This window comes from Brassica napus, chromosome A9 (genome assembly GCF_020379485.1).
Source record: "Brassica napus cultivar Da-Ae chromosome A9, Da-Ae, whole genome shotgun sequence".
NCBI lineage: Eukaryota > Viridiplantae > Streptophyta > Magnoliopsida > Brassicales > Brassicaceae > Brassica > Brassica napus.
Window position 1 is genome coordinate 31,578,686 of NC_063442.1, and position 22,335 is coordinate 31,601,020.

Here is a 22,335-nt window from a genome sequence, read left to right on the forward strand (position 1 = left end):
AATATCCTTCCTTCCATATAAAAGTCTGAAAATCGAATAAGAGAGAATATGATTTACTAATTAAAAAAAGTTGTAGATTAAGTTAGTTTTAAAATTGAGATGTGCGATCTTTTGTGAAGCCCAAAGACGGCCGTTTTAGAGAAAGAAAAGGGGACCCACTAAGAAAAGAATCGAAGAAGTAGCTGTCTTAACAGCTCCGACCAGACTGTTTCTCTTTTGCTCTCATAGAACATCTCCTCCATTTTCTCTCTTCTTCTTATTTCTTTTTATAAAGACCTCTTCTCTTTTCTCTTCCCTCTCAACATTCCATCTCTTTTCTCTCTTTCTCTGATCATTGAGAAGTCCGAATCAATCATGGCTCAAGAAGAGATACAGAAGCCTGCCGCTTCGACCACCACTGCTCCTGTTCCGGCAAAGGAGGAAACTCCTGTTGTGCCGCCGGTTAAGGAGGTTTCTGCACCTGTTACTACGGACAAATCAGTGGCAGCGCCTGCTCCTGAGTCCAAGGAGGAGAAAGTTGTGTCTGAGAAAGAGGCCCCCGTTACGGTGACGGAAACAGAGGTTACGGTAGAGGAACCGGAGGTGACGGTGGAAAAGGTGGAAGAGATCGTGACGGGAAAAGTGATCGCGCATACGGAATCGTTTAAGGAGGAAGGCTATTTGGCTTCAGAGTTGACGGAAGCTGAGAAGAATGCGTTGGCCGAGTTTAAGGAGATGGTGAGGGAAGCTTTGAACAAGCATGAATTCACCGCTCCACCGGCGAAAGAAGAGACAGTGGAGGAGAAGAAAAGAGAGGAAACAGAGGAAGTGGCTGAGACCATAACAGAGGAGAAATCTGCTGCTCCGACCGTCGTAGAGACCAAGAAGGAAGAAACATCCGCCGTTCCTGCTCCGGAAGAGACTAAACCAGCTGCTCCCGCCGCCGCAGAGATCAAGAAGGAAGAAAAACCGGTCGCTCCTACACCAGTAGAGTCAAAACTGGCTGCTCCGGTCGTAACAGAGACAAAGAAGGAAGAGACACCCGCCCCGGTAGAGACCAAACCGGCTGCCCCGGTCGTCACAGAGACAAAGAAAGAAGAGGCCAAACCGGCTGCTCCGGTCACCACTGAGACAAAGAAAGAAGAGAAACCTCCGGTCACCACAGAGACCAAGAAGGAAGAGAAACCGGCTCCAGTAGAGACCAAACCGGCTGCTCCGGTCACCGCTGAGACCAAGAAGGAGGAGAAACCGGCTCCGGTAGAGACCAAACCGGCTGCTCCGGTCACCACAGAGACAAAGAAAGAAGAAGAGAAAGCAGTCACCTCTGCCCCTGTAGAGACCAAACCAGCTACTCCAGTCACCACAGAAGTGGTAACAATCGAGAAGGCTTTCGCAGCTGAACAAGAAGAAGCAACCAAAACCGTGGAAGCAATCGAAGAATCGTTCGTCTCCATCACTCTTCCAGAGACAGCTGTCTCGGTAGAGCCAGAAGAAGTTTCGATCTGGGGCATCCCACTTCTCGAGGACGAAAGATCCGACGTAATCCTTCTCAAGTTCCTCCGAGCCCGCGACTTCAAGGTCAAAGAAGCCTTCACCATGCTGAAAAACACGGTCCAATGGCGCAAGGAAAACAACATGGACGAGCTCCTGGCAGAAGATCTCCAAGGGGCCGAGTTCGAGAAGATGGTGTTCACTCACGGAGTTGACAAGCAAGGACACGTTGTGATCTACAGCTCGTACGGTGAGTTCCAGAACAAGGAGATTTTCTCAGACAAGGAGAAGCTCAACAAGTTCCTCAAGTGGAGGATTCAGTTCCAAGAGAAGTGTGTGAGGTCTCTTGACTTTAGCCCCGAGGCTAAGTCCTCGTTCGTGTTCGTTAGTGACTTCAGGAACGCGCCAGGGCTCGGTAAGAGATCATTGTGGCAGTTTATAAGACGTGCCGTTAAGCAGTTCGAAGACAATTATCCAGAATTTGTGGCTAAAGAGGTAAAAGACATCAACATTTTTCTCATGATTACATTTGAAAATTTAAATTCTAATATGAATTTTTGGGGTATGTTTCAGCTGTTTATTAATGTCCCATGGTGGTACATTCCTTATTACAAAACATTCGGGAATATCATTATATCTCCAAGGACAAGGAGCAAGATGGTCCTTGCTGGTCCATCCAAAACCGCTGAAACCATATTCAAGTAAATAATGTTTCATTGGAACTTATGTACTATGTTAAATTTAATGTTTCTCCTCACACACTAAGCTTTATATACTGTTTTTTGGATGAAATAGATATGTAGCTCCTGAAGTAGTCCCGGTTAAATACGGTGGACTCAGCAAAGAAAGTCCATTCGCTGTTGAAGATGGAGTCACCGAGGCCGTAGTTAAATCCTCAGCTAAGCATATCATTGAATTGCCTTGCTTCCGAGGTATGTATGCTCTCTGCTGTCTTTTTGCGTTTGTGTAAGAGCACCTTTAACGCAGGGTTCTAATGACAATATCTAACAATGCATTAAATGCAAAACATAAGAAAAAAAAAAGAGAATGTCGAAAAGTTCTAAAACCACACATTTTAAGAGAACCGGTACATAAACTTTCATGCCAACTATTAATTTATTATTCGTTCATATTTTATATTTAAATATATGATTTAATTTTTTTTACAAAATAATAATACGTTACTTGTTAGATACTTATTATAATATTCCAACAGGTGGACATGTTCTTACAGTTTAGTTTTACATTTAAATATCTACTAGATCTCGATCCGCGTAACCGTGCATGTTTTTGTTTTTATTTATTTTTATATAAACATTTTATTTTTAATTATAAATTAGTATATATTATAATATATATGTGTCTATCAATTTTTAAAATATAATAAGTTTACGGTATATTTTTTCATTGAATAGATTGTTTCAAACTTTCACATGTATTTGTATCTTCTTATATATATATATATATATTTGGATTATTATTTCATTATTAAAATCGTAACTATATATATAAATATTAGTAAATATTGTTTTATTGTCATATTCAAAAATATGGTAACATTTCACAAATTTAGAAAGTTCTTAAAAAATTAAAATTTTCTCTTCATAGATTTATATTATCGAGTAAATAATTAAACATTTAGTTTTTGTTTAATTGTTAAAATAAACTATATAGTTTAATTTTTTTTCATTGGTTTTAAGTAGTAAAGATTAATCATTGTTAGATAATATGATTTTTGTTATTTAAAAAATTGTTATAATTTTAAAAGTTAACATCGACAAATATTTAAATAATTAACATATGGAGGTATATTATTACAACATTAAATTATATATATTTAATTTATACTATCTATAAATTTAATGGATCATTATTGATAGTCCAATAAAAATTTATGGTATGTCCAAAATTTAAATGATAAGATTATAGATTAAATGTAACATGACTTTTTAAGAATATGTCCATTTTTTTAAAAATCACATATGAATCAAAGTTGTGATTTCTGTTTTAATATATAAGATTTTTCATGAACTCGTAATGTTGAAATAATAGAAGATAATGTAACCTTATTTTTTTCCTTAGAATGATGGATGTATATATTATGTATTGATTATTAATTATTAATTATTAATTATGTGGATTGTGTTGATTAATTATTTGGATTGTGTTGCTACTACTAGGGTTCCACGCTCTCGTGGGAGCTTAGGGTTTTGGGCGCGGACGTGAGCTATGGTGCACAATTTGAACCAACCAACGAGGCAAGCTACACCGTGATCGTCTCTAAGAACAGGAAAATCGGTTTAACTGATGAACCTGTGATAACCGATTCTTTCAAGGCGGGTGAACCGGGAAAGATCGTCATTACGATTGATAACAATACGTTTAAGAAGAAGAAGGTGATCTACAGGTTCAAAACGCAAGCATAAGACATATGTCCCTATCTTGAAAAGAAATATGGTTATTCGGGTCAAATTTTAATTAATTTAAATTAGAATTTTCATTTGTTTATGTACTTTTTGAACCTCAAAAGGGGATTGTGTTTTGTTGATGCTTTGATTTGGTTTGGTGATGGGATTTTCTTTTTTTTGTTAATGATTCCTATATATACAAATGTTTGTGTGCGGAGATGTGATTACTTGACAATTTTCTTTTGTTTCGAAAAAATATTTGATACTTGACGATTTGTGTAAATTTGAAACTATGTTTGTGTTTTCAAGTTTAAGAATCGATCTCGCATCAGATAATTACGTGAATCAAGTGTCTCATGCTTGTTTTGACTATAAATTCCTAAATCATATGTTCTTATGGAGTAGGATAGACTAATCAATTTTGGTTCATAAAGTAATAATCAATTTACAAAAAGTGTCCATGGTTTAAAGTTTGGCATTCGTGGCTTATGATTTGGTATTTGTAGCTTAAGGTTTAGTTTTCTCATGCTATATCTCTTTTATATTTACTATGCATCAATTAATCAGTTTGGATTCACCAGTCTTTATTTTTGGTTTAGGATTCAGAATTTATAGTTTGGGATTTAGGTTTAGGATTTACTGTTTGTTGATTTAGGATCTAAGTTTTAGGTTTTAATTTTTAGAGTTTTGAAGATTTGCAAAAATGAAAAATGTATCGATAAGGAAATAGAGTATAAAAAAACAATTAAGGGGGTGATTGGTAGTTGCTGTAGGTGCTGTCCACAGCCCTATTTATTTCCACAGCACCAAATTCAGAGCAATCAAGCTTTAAATTTTTTTTTGAAACCACAGCTCTTAAAATATCCTACAGCTGTACAAGTGCTCTGCAGAGCCAAATATCCAAAGCAATTTTTTAGTGCTTCAATAAAATTCTACAGCAATAAAATCTAAAGCCACAGCAAAAAGTCTACAGATTTTTTTCTACAGTAAAATATTTAAAGCTACAGCTATTACCAATCGGACCCTAATTAACACATAAACACTAAAGATATTAGGACTGAAAAACGATAGCTCCAAAAACTTGAAAAATGATTGGCCACACTGGAAAACGATACATGAACTCTAACTGAAACACATACAAATAAGATATTAGTAGTTGAAAGATGAATTACTCGTTCAAACGTGTCATATAACAGGTAAATCCATCATAGTAGCTTCAAAGATAAAATTATTTCCAGATTTCATTTCATCTGGTTACAGAGTCTTGAGATCAAATGCATCTTAGCTGTTCACCTTTAATTTCACATTCTGGGTGTGGCATTTAGAGTACTGTTTGTGGCCGTTGATCTTACTACAAATGCCTGACTTTCATGTAACTCTTAGTGTCGAGACTGGGATACGTGTTGGAAATTAATGATTAGTTATAACTTATAAGTCGCTGATAAATGAGTGATAATAATTAAGCAACGAAGAACAATGGTCGAGTATCAAGAGCTTAAACCAGAACAGTTTAGGGTTTGGTTTTTCCTAATCTCTCTGAAGGCGTAAACGGTAAAAACCGTACCAAAAGTTCTCCCTCCCCTCTATTTATAGTAGTCTATCAGTACCTTACACACCCTCCCTTATCGCAGTTACTAGGTTTTGTTTAGAAGTGAAAACAGCTTAAATCTTTTGTCAGGTGTACGCAGTTTGTATTAAGTGTGCCATTAATTAAAAGTGACTAATCCAGTCATGTTCATCGTCGGTTATACTTGCACGTTCAAGTTCAGTATTTTCGGCCGCCATAATTTACAAAATTACAAGTGAATCTTATTTATTAAGAAACAGTTACTCTGGCCTAGTTTGGAGGTGTTCTTCTGGCCTTTGCTTAAGTCGAACCTATCCTTTTATATGAGGTTAATAGCTAACACTCTTTAGGATTCTTTTTATTCATATATGATCTACCCTAGGGTGATTTCCTTTTATGAGGTGTTTTAGCTAACGCTCTTTAGGATTCTTTCTTTTTCAATTGAGAATGACATGCTTCCTAAATAGCATTTGATCGGATGCAGGTGAAAGTCGGTGGAATTTACAGGATGCGACCGATAGATATAGTTCCGGAAGGTGGTTTCTCATTTTATGCCCTGACTATAATCATAAAATACACTCTTCTAATAACTTGCGTTACTCACCTTTACTTTGTATCCACTTCTTGTCAGTATTCTTGGGGATTATCGGTTTTCTCGATAATCTAGTCATAACCTGATTTTTTTTTTCTACATGTTCCTGCCCTCTACCTATCCGTTCTCTATTTCCGTCATGGTGGTTTTGGTTTCATGAATCTCTTTGAAGTTTTCACATAGAACTTAGTGAGATGGTTTTCTTGCTATATTGATGGTTTGACAGTCACAAAACTTAGGATAAACCAAAACCATTTATTTCATTTCAGCAGTAAGAGGTATTGAGTTTTTTTGTTACACAAAAAAAATTAGAAGAAAATATATACCGAATCCAAGTTTTATTAAAATCCGACTACACAGGACTCGCATCACCGGATCTAAGGTAAGAACGTTCACCTACATTGTTTTTTCCAGTGAATAACCGATCAAACGGCGACCTTATTGCTAGAAGCAAACTTTTGGGTGTACCAGCACGTTCCTGATAACCATCTCCCCCGTTGATAACCCCATTCGGAGACCTGATCAAGCCGGTCCGGTACGGAGGAGTTATAGAAAACGGTCTTCTGTCGAACCGACCGTCTTGATCGAACCGTTCAAAGTAGAAATAGTTACTTTCAGTCCCTAGGGTTCCGGTTCTGTATCCTCGTATCGAGCTCCTCACTTGGGGTAGCGCAATGTGGCCTTTTGACCCTTGGTTCATGAGCTGATCATGTATCTCCTGCGGTAATCTTAGCGTGAACCGGTCTAGATTCTCCTCGGTCTGACTGTAAGAACTTGACCGGCTAAACAATCCAGCTAATTTCCACCCTGTAGACATGGACTTACGTGGCATGCTTTGGTTACCTGTCCAAGCCACTGAGTCAAGTAACCGCTCGTCCGGAGAAGCCAAAGCCATTCTCCGGTTATCATCAACAATCGACGTTAGAGGAGAGCTCTGACCGGATTCTCTAGCTAAACCGGAGATCTCGAAAGAAACAGACTCACCCGGTACAGGAACGAGATTAGCGCGGCAAAGAGGACACGTGGCGTGAGAACGTAGCCAGGCATCTATGCAACCAGGATGGAACACGTGGCAACATTGAGGAAGCAAACGCAGCGTTTCGTCGTCCTCGAACTCGTTGAGGCAAACGGGACACTCCAACGCTTCTTTGCCGATTCTCAACGTCTTCACGGTGGAGTAACGAAAAGTCGGAAAAGTTTCTATGACAGACGCGTCGAGTCCACGCGGCGTCTGCTGCCTAACGTTAAGCCAGTTTCCCGGGTCGCCGGATCTTCCGTCGTCGATCCCTAGGGCTTGCTCGAGACACCTTCTCATGTAGACGGAGACACATCCAAGTGAGAAGAAAACGCTGACGAGTACGATCATGACTATAGCCGTGGTTGGATTGAACCCTGTCCCTTGTTCATAGCTGCTGCTTTGAGCGGCAACGAACCGTAATAAAAGCAAGAAAGAAGAGTAGAAGTATAATCTTGACATGACCATAGTTTAACAATCTCTGGGCTTCATGAGGACCAAAGTTCTGCCGTTATGGTCCGGCGGGGTGAACGTGTAATAAAATAATTAAGGGGGTTTGCTTAGCTTAATGACTACAAGATGGTTGACTTTTTGAGATTGTACCAAAGCACTACTATTGATAAATTCTTTTTAAGGGAATATTAACGAAGCAATTGATGGTCGAAAGTGCAGGTGGCAATAGCATAAGATATAGTGGTGGAATAAAGAAGTTTGAAGTGTTACAAACTAAAATAATATGTACAATTTTTATTGTGCTTTTAAGTGAACCACCACTTTTGTTTTTTTTAATCAATTTTTGTCATCTTATGTCCTATTATCTCTGTGTAACCACGATACATTTCGTGCTACTATGATACTATCAAATAGATATTATCACCTCTTAAAGCAATGCATTGTTTACCAAAAAAAAAAAAGCAATGCATTGTTTGTAAATTATTTTGTGAGAAGTCAATTTAAATTACCACAAGTCGGATAAATTAACCAATTTTGGGGATAAGTGGTTATGTCATTGCTAATTTGATGTCTTAGATTAGTGAGGTTTATATACATATGGACATTTTTTGTATTTACATTTAAGATATGTAGAACAGAAGCTCTACATATTTTCCAAAATGACTAAAATCAATACACACGAGATCAAAGTTTTGAAGTTATCCTTAGCTAGCAAGTCAACTTCAACATGGCTTATTGTAGAACAAAAAAGCTTGATGTGGTCTTAACCATAGTTAGTCAACGCAATTACACAATGATAATGTTGTATGTGTGATTAGATTATATTAAAATGATTGGTGACACACTTGCATCATCCATAATGCTCATATCCCATGTTGTGATCACGTCGCCCGCCAACTGTTTAAGTGTGATCATTTTAATGGAAGTAGTCTGGATATTGATATATATGTATATCTGCTCAAATTGGTGTGGAAAATTAGGGGAGATCTGTATATCATACAATGCAATGACTTGGACGACGGGCCGCATTTATTTTATACTTATTTTGGATAATATGAGGTCATTCAAATTAAAAAAAACTCGCGCGCTCTTTCATTCAGGACGATTTCAACTTAGAAATAAGTCCTCAAAACATTTTTAAAAATATTGAAAATTCTTGTATGTATCTGATCACCGATCATATACATTTCAATAAAACTCAATCAAACATATTAAATTGCTAACTGTCTGATCAGATAACGTACATAAATTTCTCCATAAATTAGGTTTTTAATAGTGTTAATATTTTTTTTTTTGCTATAGCTAATCTTTGTCTTCCTTTATGCTTTATACTAGGGTTTGGCCCGCCCTACGGGCGGGTTAATGATTGCACGAAGTATATAATATATCATAAATTTTATTGAATGTTTCAAAATATTTAGTTTACTTTAAATTGTAATTAATCTTTAAATTGTAATACTAAAAATTACAATTATACATCATTCAAATTTCTAAGATTACAATTATACATTTGTATATATTTTCTATTTTTATTACTCTGATATTTTGGTTGAAATGCTATTTGTTATATCTGCATTATGCTTTTTCTAGCCTATGTTTTGAATATTTTTTTGTTAAAAACCTGAAATGCTGATAAATAACCACACACTATAATTTAGTTATTCGTTAGTTTTTTTAAGACTTAATTTTATGTTAGTTTCAGTGAACCTAACGTTCTTAGTTATTTGTAGAGCAAATGCTGCTGTAAAAGTTGTATGTTGAATTTTTACCAAAAAAAAGTTGTATGTTGAAAACATAACTAAAAGTCATTAAGTTTTTCAGTGAACCTGACGTTCTTGGTTGTGCATCTTTATATTATCTATTTTTTTTCTTAAAATCATAAACAAAAAGGTTAAATTCAATTAAATATCCTCTCTTGACTTTTAGGGTTATAGGATGTGGAGAGAAGTACAAACACACCTCGTAACTTTTGGTATGTCATTCATAATCTGCCAATCTTACCATATGATTGAAGTGTAGAGAATATAGTTAAGACATCAAACATTACATATTAGTTTATACTCATACATAAAATATTATCCCAAGTAAATGTTATCATCATAGATAAAATATTACATATGCACAAACTGCCAAACTCTGATTCCTTGTCCTCCTTTGTGATTCTTCTCTCACTGATTTCTTGATGAAGACCTTGCGCGTAAGTGGTTAGTGATTCTTCTCTCACTGATTTCTTGATGAAGACCTTGCATATAAGTGTGTCAGTGTCTAACTGGTCCTCAAAATCAAGCTCAATGCAGACACTTATCATTAAAACTTCAAGCTCCAAATTCAATTTCCTTTCATCATATGGACCACTGAAAAGAACACGAAAAAAATATATCAGATAAGGTAAGAGCTTTAGCTCATGAACGCAGAAGAATATGCTATTGACCAAGTTTAGACAAAAAAACTAAGCTCAATGCAGAAAGATGTTACAAAAAAAGACAAAAAACTAAGCAACTAAATGCTAAAATCATCAAAACACCTATGAGAAAGATGTTATAAGTAGAATCTATTGATCAAATCAGATCTATTAATTTTTTTGATCATTTCATAGAGGGTAAGAAACAAAATCAGGACTTTTGATGGAATCTGTTTAAGGATTCAGAACTGCAAAGCGATGGATCCAAGCTTTGTGGCAGGGCGTTTATGTCAGAGTTGTCAAAATTGGTGTCGAATCTTGGAAGAACACTTTTTTGAGTTTCTTATAAGTTACCGAGAAGCAGATAAAGCTGAAGGAGGAGAATGTAGCAAATATATACACATCTGAAGAGACTTAGCATCAGTAGTCATTAAGTTTGTTATTTTTACTGTCTCAAAATCATTCCGGTCTCTTATTAGTTAACCTCAGCGACTCGTAACATAGCAAAAATCTACCAAAGGAGAAATTCATCAGCAGGAAGAAACATCCCAGAAACAGCTGTTACAGCTTCCAGCAAACATAATAACACATACTTTACATCAAAAGGATGAAAACAAAATTGACGGTAAACTTTAGCTTACCATTGCAGACTGTAGCGAGTAACCAAATTGCTCCATATTTTGGAAATATTGAGCTTCACATAGAAACCTTAAACCTGAAAATTGCAACAGCAACATCTAGCGCTAAGAGACAATCAACCAAAAAAATTGACTTTGATGGTCAAAGAAAATAGAGATATTGTATGTAGAGTGTAGACGCTTGATAAACTCAATCAAGGTGATACGATTAAGCACATATTTCACCACATTATATAAGAAAAGAACTTGTGTCCATATCAAACATGTTCCTTTTGTATGTATTAAGTTAATTAGTTACTTTAATCATTGACTACGAAACTACGATATAAAAAATGAAAAACAGAGATGTTTACTTACATCAGCGGAATCATGGTGATTTTCTGTCATAAAGAGTACCTTTATCCGAGCTCCATGTGATATGCTCATAATAAAGCTTTAGATCCAACCTGTTCATCTCCACAACAATACAGTTGAGTTCCGCTCCAGCTCATCACATCCTCCATAACCTCCGAACACCGCTCCGTTATAGTCTCACACTTCTCGCTCGCTCCTTTCTTTGTCACCGCCTGTAGAAGCGAAGTAAACCACAATCCATGCTCGGTCGTACGGATATACATGCCTTCCTCTGCCATAATATACTTCTCCTCCTTCCGTCTTGATCCGAGGATTTGTTTGCCTTTCTTCTTCCTCCTTGTGGTTCCGGGAGTCTCGTCGATCTCGTGATAAGTGTTGAGTTTGACATAATGACACTCAAATATCTCCTCGGAGAATACTACAATTTTGAAAGCAGCCATCAGGTATATGTAGAGAGAGATGAGAAGCTGAAGAGGAGGTCGTGAGGTCATGGTTTCAGTATTGAATAGGGCACTAATGGTTTACATTAGTGGAGGAAGGTGGGTTGTGGGAAAGTTTAGAAACATTCCGTCGGCGGAGAAGAAAAGGGAATCGAGAAGACAGACATTAAAAAAATGGGTAATAAATGGGCTGAGATTATTGTTACATATGTTCATTAGCAGTGTTTTTATTGAGCCCATTTGTTATATTGATTTTTTGCCGAGAAAAGTTCAGTAAAAAGGGACACCTGCCATCATTTGCTCTTTGTTTCTTGAAGACGTGGCAGCATGAGAATAGAATCCTTCTCCTTTATAGATATTGGGCTAGGCCGTGATTGTTATGGCAAACCTCTTTTTCCAATTTATTAGGCTGAAGTCCAGTTCACAATGACATGGCAGATTGAGTGGTGGAGAATATTTCTACCCATGTGTCATCCCTTAGAAGCTCCAAAAATAGCTTCTTTTATATAGTAGGATTAGTTATTATGATTACCAGTCAAAATTTCTTCCATTTGCTCTGCCTTGTTTGGCTCGTTTTACATAACTAATGGCAGTTGTTCTGTTTATTCAGTCTTTATCTGTTTGTTCTGTATGCTACATTCAAAAAAAAAAACTTTGATCATTGTTATCATTGTTACCGAAGATGATAACTATAATTCGATTTGATGGCTTTAGGCCTTTGTGAAACAGAAAAGGCTCATTTACTTAAGAAAATCTGTAAATTCAAATAAGCCCAACAAATTGATGTAGGCCTTAGTTACCCCCTTAACATTCCATATATTCTCTTTTTCTTTTTTTTTTTAGGACAGATCAACAAAAACAAATCTGAATAAAACAACGAATGATGTATTTTAATCGAGTTGATTTTTTCTTGTATCTTAGTTCCGTTTTTTTACAACTCTTGTTTGAAAGTCAAAATATAATTTTCAAAGAAAATTTTAAATTTATTGTAAACATATGCTGGAATTAGAAAACCACTCAAGAGGACCATATTATAAATGAAACTATGATAAATGTCATCCTCAAAAAAAAACAATGATAAATGTGGTCATGTAATATATTCAACTTAGTAATATAATAATAGATTCTACAGCTGTAAAAATTTATAAAGATAAATAAATTGAAAAATGAAACTAATTAAGAAAACATAATATTATAATAGATTTCGCTATAATCTCTCTTAAACACCAAAGACGTCGTTTCGAAAACATAAGAAAATCCCCAAATCGTTATAGCCCCAAATCAAAATCTCTAATTCTCAGAAAATCAAAAACACATTCTCTTCACAACTTTGTCTCAATTTTGTGATGAATTCATCTCAAGAAATACAATTTGGAGGAGAAAATCGTGGGTTTCCAGCGAAGTGTAAGTGTGGTTCCAAACGATCCCCTTGTTTCTTATCATTTACAGATTTGAAGAAAAAGTGTTTGATTTTGATTTGATTCTAATTTTATGAGAATAAGGGATTTCGATTTGGGGATATAGGGATTTGAGTAGTTTTCTTATGTTTTCGAAACAACATCGTTTGGTGATTATAATAGAGATTAATCCCACCTGATCGATCTGTTAATCGAACTAAGGATGTATTAAAATTGGCTTAGTCAAAATTAATTGAAATTTTAAGTAGTTTATCAAGATAATTTAAACTTTAAATGGTCCACGAAAAATTTCATGTTTTTTAAACTAAATTTGAAATTTTGTGATTCAATGACTGTTTTTTCATTTATTTATTTTACTTGATTTATCATTTATTAACATTTACTTACGTGAATCAACAGTTATGAATAAAGGTTTTATTATTCTTTGGAACAATCCACTTGAAGATTAACTGATTTTAATCGTGGCTCGACTTTGTTTCGCTCCAGTTGTGCATTTTACATTATTTATAAACCCCTATATGATAATTTATTGAGCCTAAGTTAATGATCTGGAATTTACGTCCTCACAAGTACACATATACACACTCTTTAATACTAATAAATACTAATATAAATAATTAATCTATTATATAGGGTTATTGGATGCTGTTCAGCTATGGACATCCAGCCCTACAAATATATTTGCATATTTACATATGCACAATTTCTTTTTCTTTTTATTTTATTTCTCCTACAATGTACAACTTCGATATACAAGATATATATATACATATATAATGAGTGTATATAGCGTTGAAGGTCTAGCTATTTGAATAGGAAATATAAATCCAATTATGCACTACTTAACCCAATCTTGTACTTTGCTTCTATATATGAGGAGGCACGTAAAATCTATCCCACGCATTTTTCAGTGAGGAATTTAAGCTATTTATGAAAATAACATCTTTTTTTAATGAAAAATAACTTGTCATCTCTTGATCAATTATTTCTTTGGATCCATTATGCGTATATTTTTGTTAACTGGTGATAACTAACATGGTACTAACAGGTTTATACTCCTTCCGTTTCTGAATAAGTTTCATTTTGACATTTTTTACACAGACTAAGAAAGTAGCAAAAATATATGTAAGTTGTTATTAATTACATCTTTCTGACCAATAATATTTGAGATAAATAAAATTATTTATAAAACCAATATAGTTTGCAATTAATTTTCAGTTGAAAGTAAGTATAATTTGCATTAGAATTGTAAAATGACATTTTTTATGTAACAAAAAAAAATTAAAATAACACTTATTATAAAACAGATGGAATATTAAATTATAAACATTTTGGTTTGCACATAACTACTTAATTAGGTTGAACTTGTATGAGAGGGGTCAAATGGTTTAATAAGCAAATTAAATACTTGCCAAAAATTTGGTTTACACTTTACACTTATAACTTTTTTGTTAGTATTTTACTCCATTTGTTTCGTATTAAATGTCAATTTAGCATTTTTTTGTTACAAAAAGAGTGTCATTTTAGAAATTTCATACAACTTTCAGCTTAAAATTAATTACAAATGCATTGATTTTATAAATAGTTTCATTTATCTCAAATATTAATGGTTGAATATGAGTAATTAATAAAAACTTTAATACATTTCAATCATTTTCTTAATCTGTGTGAAAATGTCAAAGTGACATTTTTTATGAAATGGAGGGAGTAATATGTTTAAAGTATACCATTATTTGTTATTTAAAAACTGAAAATGTAAATAAATTTAATGAATATATTTTATGATGAAAATTATGGAATTTATTTTCGAAATAGAAAAAGTGATATGCCATTTGTTAGATTATCATATCATTTTGGGAGGGCGTTAATATCTGGCCAATCAGAACAGTGTTGATCAATTAGGTCAAATACTGAGGGGAGGGGAAATGGTAGAGAGTGACGTGGCAGAATGGTTGGAAGCGAATCTTGAAGTCACCATGTCACTCCAACTGCATACTTTCAACATTTCCCAGAATTTTAGGTACCAACATCCCCGGTTTTCTCGGGGCACTCAATTGGTTACATTACAATTATTTTTATAATTAGTTTTAAAATGATTATATTTTCTATCGCATTAGAAAAGAGATGAAACGTTAAATAATTATGTTCAGAATAAAATTTACTTGAAATGGTATTACATGATCATTGCGTATACACAAGCCCATCAGGCCATCACTAGTATATGCGATCTTTTATACAGGAGAACCGGCACGAATATCATTGTTATTCTAACTATTGAATTGGTTTTGTTTGCTATTAGTATGAATGGAGCATGTTTTGTAACTAGCAAATGTCTTCTTATAGAAGCTGTTATTTTAAAATTCACAAAAATCTATAGTAAAATCAAATACAGTACATGGCAAATACTAACAAAAGATATATCCCTTTTTTTTTACACTACAAAATATTTATCCAAATTCACTAAAATCTAAGTAAAATAAAATTCATTAGTAAATTCATATAACTTAATAACAGATGATTTTAATATATAATTTAAAATTATAACACATAAAATCATGAAGCGAACCGGTTCTAGCAACTTCTTACACAATCCAAAAATATTATGATAAAGTATCACCATCAATATTGAATTGGTTAAGAATTTTAAAAATCTTTTTGGGGTATAAATTAATTATGACATTTTATACTTTAATTATATTTTCAAACCTTAATTAATTACAATATAATATATATGTTTTTATTTATCTAAATACAGAAATTCAAAAGACACACAATGTCAAAAAAAAAATCAAAAGACACGCACGCATATACGCCAGATATGATCTTCGTGGTCGTGAGGAATGCAAGGTAGGACCGAAGATCTATATCTATCGCACCCTATGTTAATTGTTGTTATTAGCAAACTTAATTAATTAATAATATGAAAATCTGATGAGGAATTATCTGGACAAGTAGACAATATATCTCATGTAAGAATTTAAGACAGCGGAACTTACGGTGCACCACATGCTAATGTCTATCTATTTTCTATTTTTAAGCTAATGTCCAATTACCACTTAAGGGATTTTATTTTAAACTTATTAGGCTAAGTTTATTCTATTAGTTGTAAATCATTCTTTAGTATCACCTCTAAAAATGATTTATTTTTTTTGATCAACCAGTACTTAAATTAAGATAAATGGAAGAGTTCAAAGAGAGATTAGCCCAAAACGTGATCCAAATTACAATAAGAGAATCTAAGTTCTGTCTTAGCCAAAGCATCGGCTTCTTCATTCTGTAATCTATGAATGAAACTAAAAGATAGATAAACAAACAATGAAGATATTTGTTTGATGTCCGTAAGAACATCATATTTTTCCTTGATCGATTGTTTGTGGTTGATTGCGGTAATAAGCGTTTTACTGTTGGAGTTGATGCTGAGCTTTGTGAACCCAAACAAAGCTGCCATGAGGAAGGATGATTGAATTGCTAGAGCTTCTGCCATCAGAGGGGACACTACATTGTTATGAGTCTTGATCGATTGTTTGTGGTTGATTGCGGTAATAAGCGTTTTACTGTTGGAGTTGATGCTGAGCTTTGTGAACCCAAACAAAGCTGCCATGAGGAAGGATGATTGAATTGCTAGAGCTTCTGCCATCAGAGGGGACACTACATTGTTATGAGTCTCGGAATCTTATTGATTGCTTGTCAGGGAGGGTCTTCTGAAGATCCATGCTAGTCCAGCCCTATTCAAGGTTTTGTCCCAAGCTGCGTCTGTGCAGCAAGTAATATGATCTCTAGTTTGTGTTGTTTGTTGGTGATGATGGTTTTATCGTCCTTTTCATTGTGTAGGTGTGACGTGCTTGATTCCACTCTTTTGCCGCTAAGATACCTCTAAGTGTTGTTTCATCTGAAAGGGATCCTGCTTGTTCGAATATCAGTCGATTCTACGCTGTCCAAATGGACAAACATATATAAGGGAGGATGTTTCTCGTGATTCAAGCGGGAGGAAGACAAAACATTGCTCTGGATCTTACTAGAAATTTCCTCGTCTGTGATAGAAGCTATGTGAGTTGTGTTTAGGATGGGTACTTGATTCCAAACTTGTATTGCAAACGGACAGGAGAAGAGCATATGTTCGGTTGATTCATATTCTCCAGAGCGCGGGCATCCAACATCAGCAATACTACGTCTGTGGAGATTCTCTCCCACAGGTAGAGCCTTATGTAAACAAGACCACATGAAGACTTTTAGTTTAGGGAAAAAACCTCTAATCCAAATATCTTTGTGCCAATTAAATTTTCCAATAATTTGGTCTTCTAGTGTCATGATTTGATGATATTATTGAGTAGTATCATGATTTCATTGTGTAGGTTCCAATCTTGAGGGAGATCCAGGCGTATGAATCTTCAATATTCAGCAAACTTGGCTTCAGACATTGAATCCTCTCTGCCATATCAGGTAGGATTTCATGAGTTCTCTAATTGTTCCACTTAAGCTTTGATGTTAAGAGATCTGATACTTTGAGATCGAGGCCTGCTTCAGGGATAGGTCCAAACGGTTTAGTTGGCGTGTTTAGGTAGATCCATGAATCTTGCCATATCCTTGTGTTTTGTCTATTGCCTATAACATTTCCTAGATTGCTCTTCAATATATCTCTTCCAACTAGGATACCAAACCAACCATGAGAGCAATTAAATGGGGTTTGGACCTCTAGGAAGTGTTTACTGTGACAGTATTTTCCTTTAAGCACTCAGGCTAGGAGGCAGTCTGGTGCTATTAAGATTCTCCAAGCAATTTTTGCTAGAAGAGCTTGGTTGAAAGCTTGAATTTTTCTGAATCCGAGTCCCACTTCATCCTAAGAGTTTACTAGGCAATTCCATGAGATCCATCACAGTTCCCTGTTAAAATGGTTCGAGTTACGGAAAGCAAGAGTTGCAGTTGGAGCGTGATACTAATACAACAATTTTGAACTAAAATGTTAAAAATGTGTTAGTGTTTTAATATTTAATCAGATGTATACATCTATAAACCTTGGAAACGAATTGATTTGGTCCACTATATCAGTAGATTGGATTTGTTTTCATTTTTAACAATGTTCTTGACACTATATATAAGGTTAAGCTTATTTGAATTATAAAAGTATTCTATAGTTTTTCTTTTTAGTGCTCTATAGTATGTGACTCAAAACCAGTGAACATGAACTAATAATAGAGAAGAAATATGAGAGACTACTGACAACAACAGTAGTAAGCAAATCATGAATTCTTCACTAAGGCGAAAAGAGTTGTCACAATACGACCGAGTTGTGGGCAGAACAGAGCATCACGGTCCACATAATCATTTCATTTACTAAACACATGTTAAACAATCACATTTTTCTTTACCGAAATGAAATTACAAATACAGAGTTTATGTTCTACATATTAAATCATTTCTAAATAAATAGAACTGAGATGAGAACTATAGAAGAGTGTGTGTCTGAATACAAACGACAACCAATAACCTGCAACGTGTTGCGCCACAGTAAAACTACTGTATTCTCAGTTTCCTTGATTTTCTGTATAGAAAATAAATAACACGTCTAGTTCCAAAATGAAAATACACGTTGGATTTTGCTAATTACTAAATTTGCAGGTTGTAGGGAAAAGTTGAGTCTTGAGCTTTCTATTTATTTTACATTTTATTAGTATTAAATTTATACTTTTAGATATTTCCGAATATAAGTTTTACATAAAAACTTGAAAGATACTTTTAAAGAACTAATATAAAACGAGATTTTGTGAAATGGAAAGAATATAAGATAAAATTTTTTTGTCAGCATAAGATAATTTAATATATAAATAAAAAACGGTTGGTTTAAATAAAGAAAATTGCATCCTATATACAACAAAAAGAAAAAAAAAACATAAAAACACTAACTAACTACAACTATTCTTTTTCTATTACTTTCTCTTCTTATCTTTCTCTACTCTTTTTTTTCAAAATCTAATTTTCTATTTTTTTGGTTATTTGGCAAATAAACCCTTTAAATAATGCAACTAATTTAGTATATAGAGTAAGAATTCTTGACATCAATAAAGCAACCTATACTAATTAAGCTATACGTAGACAAGAAAATATTACTAAACCAAAGATCCCGGAAATACATTGAACAATCAAGAAAATCCTGTAACATCTAAATATGAAATTGACTCATACCATATATTAAAAATATCCTCAAATGGAGAAGCATCAACAGCGATTATCTAATCAAATAATAAAGGAAGAGAATATTGGGTTAATATGTATATTATATTACATCTTTTTTTTTGTCGACTATTATATTACCTCTAAATTTGAGCACTCTAGATAGGTACAGTAAAATAATTTGATTTAGAACAAAAAAAATAATATGGCTAGTCTGTATGCATATGTACACTAATACAGTCAATAGCCAGTTAGTCACACAAAGTTTGCAGAGAAATTTTACAATAACCTAACTATACATAAAATCTGTTCGCAGAGTAATACGAAGCATCTATCGTCATTAACAAAAAATGGAGTCTGAAACATCTATTTTAACATATTGAAATTACTTTCTTTTACTAACTCGAAAGTATCTCAGATTTATGAAAAAACCCAAACTTATCTTAAAAAAAAAATGTAGCTTACAAATAAACTATTTTTTCGAATATTCAAATGAAGTCTAAAGAATAACCTTATATCCATGTGTTCATAAATTGAAAGTGTAAGAACTTTATATATATATATATATATATATATATGTTATTTAATTACTCACTAAATTTTTGTTTGTTTGCGATTCTATGACTATTTAGTTTCGTTCTGCTGAGTATTATATACATAAAATGCACATATGCATATAATTAATCAGATTGATTTTGATAATTGATAGGGGGAATGATTCGGAGGATGACATGAGAAAACAAGCCCATTGGAAAATTATAAGCTATGTTCTTGGGAAAATACCTGAGAGACAAAAAAAGAGAAGCTTGTGAAGTCACATGGACTCTTCTGGACGTATGCTCTAGCTTTTCCTCTTATTTTATTTTACCTTTTTCCTCAAATGAACTTAACTTTAAAAGTCTACAGCAAAAAAAAACTCTTATATGATGAATAAAAAATACTAAATACTATTTGTTTGATAAAGAAAATATAAGTGATTTATTATAAGCAGATTGGAATGATTGATCGAAACAGATTTTAGGTATTTAAGATGATAATTTAACCAATTAAATATTTAGATAATTAGTTGTTTTGATGATATATGAATAGCATTAGGTACACGGATTCAAAGAAGACAAGATTACTACAGCTTAAATTTTATATCAAGTGCATCCAAGAAGATTCTTTGTATCATCATGAAATTTGGTCCTGAAGTTTTACGTTCACATCAGATTACTTTGGGGGCCAAGCTGGTTTAGATTTGTCCGACCAGTTTGATTACAAAACGCAGCCCTAGCTAGTCACATATCTATCTTATTCTTCAAATTTAATTTATATTAAAAATGAATTATAACTAGTATTATATATTCCCAGTGATTAATAAGAAAAATCAAAAGATGCCATCTAATTTTAAATAGATAGTTTTTTGCTTTCGATAATGAAGATTTTTTAAATACATAACTTGAGCTAGTCATTTTCTTACACGCCAAGTGATATCCCGAATATGTATATATCATCATGAAACAAATTTGTTAAACCTGACATTAAGCGTATCGACCGGCGAAATAAATCTTATTTCTGATATCTACTTTATTATCTAATATACAGTAGAATTTACGATTTTGTAAGTTTAACCAAATACTATGCAATTTATTTTTATAAGTATGGAGAAAAAATATGTTGTTCAAGTTATATCTAGCAGGAGTGTTAGAGGATGATTAATGGAGAGTTCTTAGGGTAGGATTCTTATCGGAATATAAGAAACTGTCTCTTAATTTTTAACTAAAAGAGCTAAAAACCGGCTCTTAAATAAGATATTTAAGAACTAGTTCTTTTTTAGTTAAAAGTTAAGAAATAGGTTTTTATATTCCGTTAAGAATTTCATCTTAAAATTCTCCATTAATCATGCTCTTAATAAATAATCCGATGACTTAAATCCTGCAAATAAAAGCTTCTATATGGTCTTGTAGACCGGTATACTATCACAGGTGCCAAGTTGTAAGGCTATATATATATATATATATATATATATCCATTTATGTTTCTAATTAGTAATTTAGGCTGATTAGTGGATTTAATTCGCGGAGTTGGAGGGTAATGTAAAGTTTTCTGGTAGGACTAAAGACCAACAAATTGGTATAAAATGTGAAAAACTCAAAATTAATTGACGATATAATTACCAAAGTCCAAAGTACATAGTAACATAAATTCTTAAATAAAATAGTGAGAAAACAAACATATGCTTAAAATATTTAGAAATGATAGAAAAGCATATACATAAACACATAATAAATACTAGAATGCTTAAACTTATTTGTCCAAATGATTGATTTACCGTTTATCAACAAACTACCCACTAACATCAACAATACTAACGAACTGATGTTTGCTATTAATGAGGTTCTACCATATTTTGAATTTTCAAGTTCTTTTTCACTACAAATCTATTGATTTTGAAACATAATCCGAAAGCATTCTTCTTGTAATAAGTAGCATTCCACAACTCTGTAAAATTGAAAACTGGTTATAAATCTTAACATTTTGACCACAAAAAAATGTGTTAAACATTTTACCCAAAAAAAAAATGTGTTAAACAAGTTCAAACTTTAAAGTAGCAAGAAGAAAGCTTAAAGAATTGTTGGACAAGGTATACAATTGCTAGATCTTATTGTAAGGCAAGGGATGACTGCAGTTTGAAACAAACATCTAAAAAGTTCCTCTAATTTGTGTGCATCAGTATATGTATATTGAAAGAGGATATTATGTTTTTATGGCCTTCTCTGCAATATTTGTTTTAATTACCTTTTCATTACTTAAAAATCCGATTACAGCTCTGTTCTCAGACAGATCAGTTAGTGCTGACAACTAACTGTACAAAAAAGCCGGAAAGGTTACAAAGGCTACTTTAGGGATTATAAAAACTGCCCTCAAAAAACGATTTAGCCAAGAGCCCATCATCAATAAGCTGAGTACAGGAGATTCAACCACTATTATGCCACCACGAGTTTTTTTGCAGAGATAATCAATTATCATACCAATCAAGAATTAGTCATTGATTTTTCATTGGCAATAATTTTTCAAGTTTCTGCCATCACCATTTGTATATATATTTTAGTCTAGTATCAATTTAATAGATTTCACCTCCTGATGGTCGATACTCGATATGAAAAGACATAAAAGTTTAGTTACGGTTACTATATATATATGCATCTTCTCTTACTCGCACTTTTGCACCTTACTCTTTTTTTTTTTGAGCAAAAGTGCACCTTACTCACACAACATTAAAAATCACTTCTCACTGCTTCACCTAGATTATTTATTGATAAATCATGTTTATTCTAAAATTACATAGGACTAAAAGAATTATCTGCTAATGGCGTTTAGGGATAACTGAAACAACTAACATCGTAAGGACATTTTTAATCTAATTAT

The 22,335-nt window shown here is 33.4% G+C and overlaps 2 protein-coding genes and 2 long non-coding RNA genes across 4 annotated transcripts; 2 read left to right on the top strand and 2 right to left on the bottom strand.

Annotated features, from left to right (window-relative positions):
* The first annotated feature begins 200 nt into the window (after positions 1 to 200).
* Positions 201 to 4,097, top strand: LOC106451247 (patellin-2). The gene is given in 5 exon segments (XM_048740981.1): positions 201 to 1,965; positions 2,044 to 2,171; positions 2,266 to 2,392; positions 2,394 to 2,402; positions 3,651 to 4,097. Coding segments are annotated over 5 exon segments (2,121 nt in total). The 5' UTR covers positions 201 to 354; the 3' UTR covers positions 3,897 to 4,097.
* On the bottom strand, positions 3,916 to 7,940 carry LOC106454794 (E3 ubiquitin-protein ligase ATL15). The gene has a single exon (XM_048740982.1). It carries the CDS (start codon positions 7,518 to 7,520, stop codon positions 6,390 to 6,392), a length of 1,131 nt encoding a protein of 376 aa, XP_048596939.1. The 5' UTR covers positions 7,521 to 7,940; the 3' UTR covers positions 3,916 to 6,389.
* A 1,528-nt stretch (positions 7,941 to 9,468) lies between these two features.
* On the bottom strand, positions 9,469 to 11,856 carry LOC106451246. The gene is made up of 3 exons (XR_001289542.3): positions 10,902 to 11,856; positions 10,548 to 10,621; positions 9,469 to 9,859 (listed from the first exon to the last, which is right to left on the bottom strand). It is a non-coding gene; the product is annotated as an uncharacterized LOC106451246 (long non-coding RNA).
* A 1,902-nt stretch (positions 11,857 to 13,758) lies between these two features.
* Positions 13,759 to 17,887, top strand: LOC111200581. Its single transcript, XR_002654245.2, has 3 exons — positions 13,759 to 16,490; positions 16,588 to 16,949; positions 17,109 to 17,887. It is a non-coding gene; the product is annotated as an uncharacterized LOC111200581 (long non-coding RNA).
* Positions 17,888 to 22,335: the final 4,448 nt, after the last annotated feature.

Bases quoted from the DNA above. Each gene is read 5' to 3' on its own strand.
- LOC106454794 (XM_048740982.1), bottom strand. From the start codon at position 7,520: ATGGTCATGTCAAGATTATACTTCTACTCTTCTTTCTTGCTTTTATTA.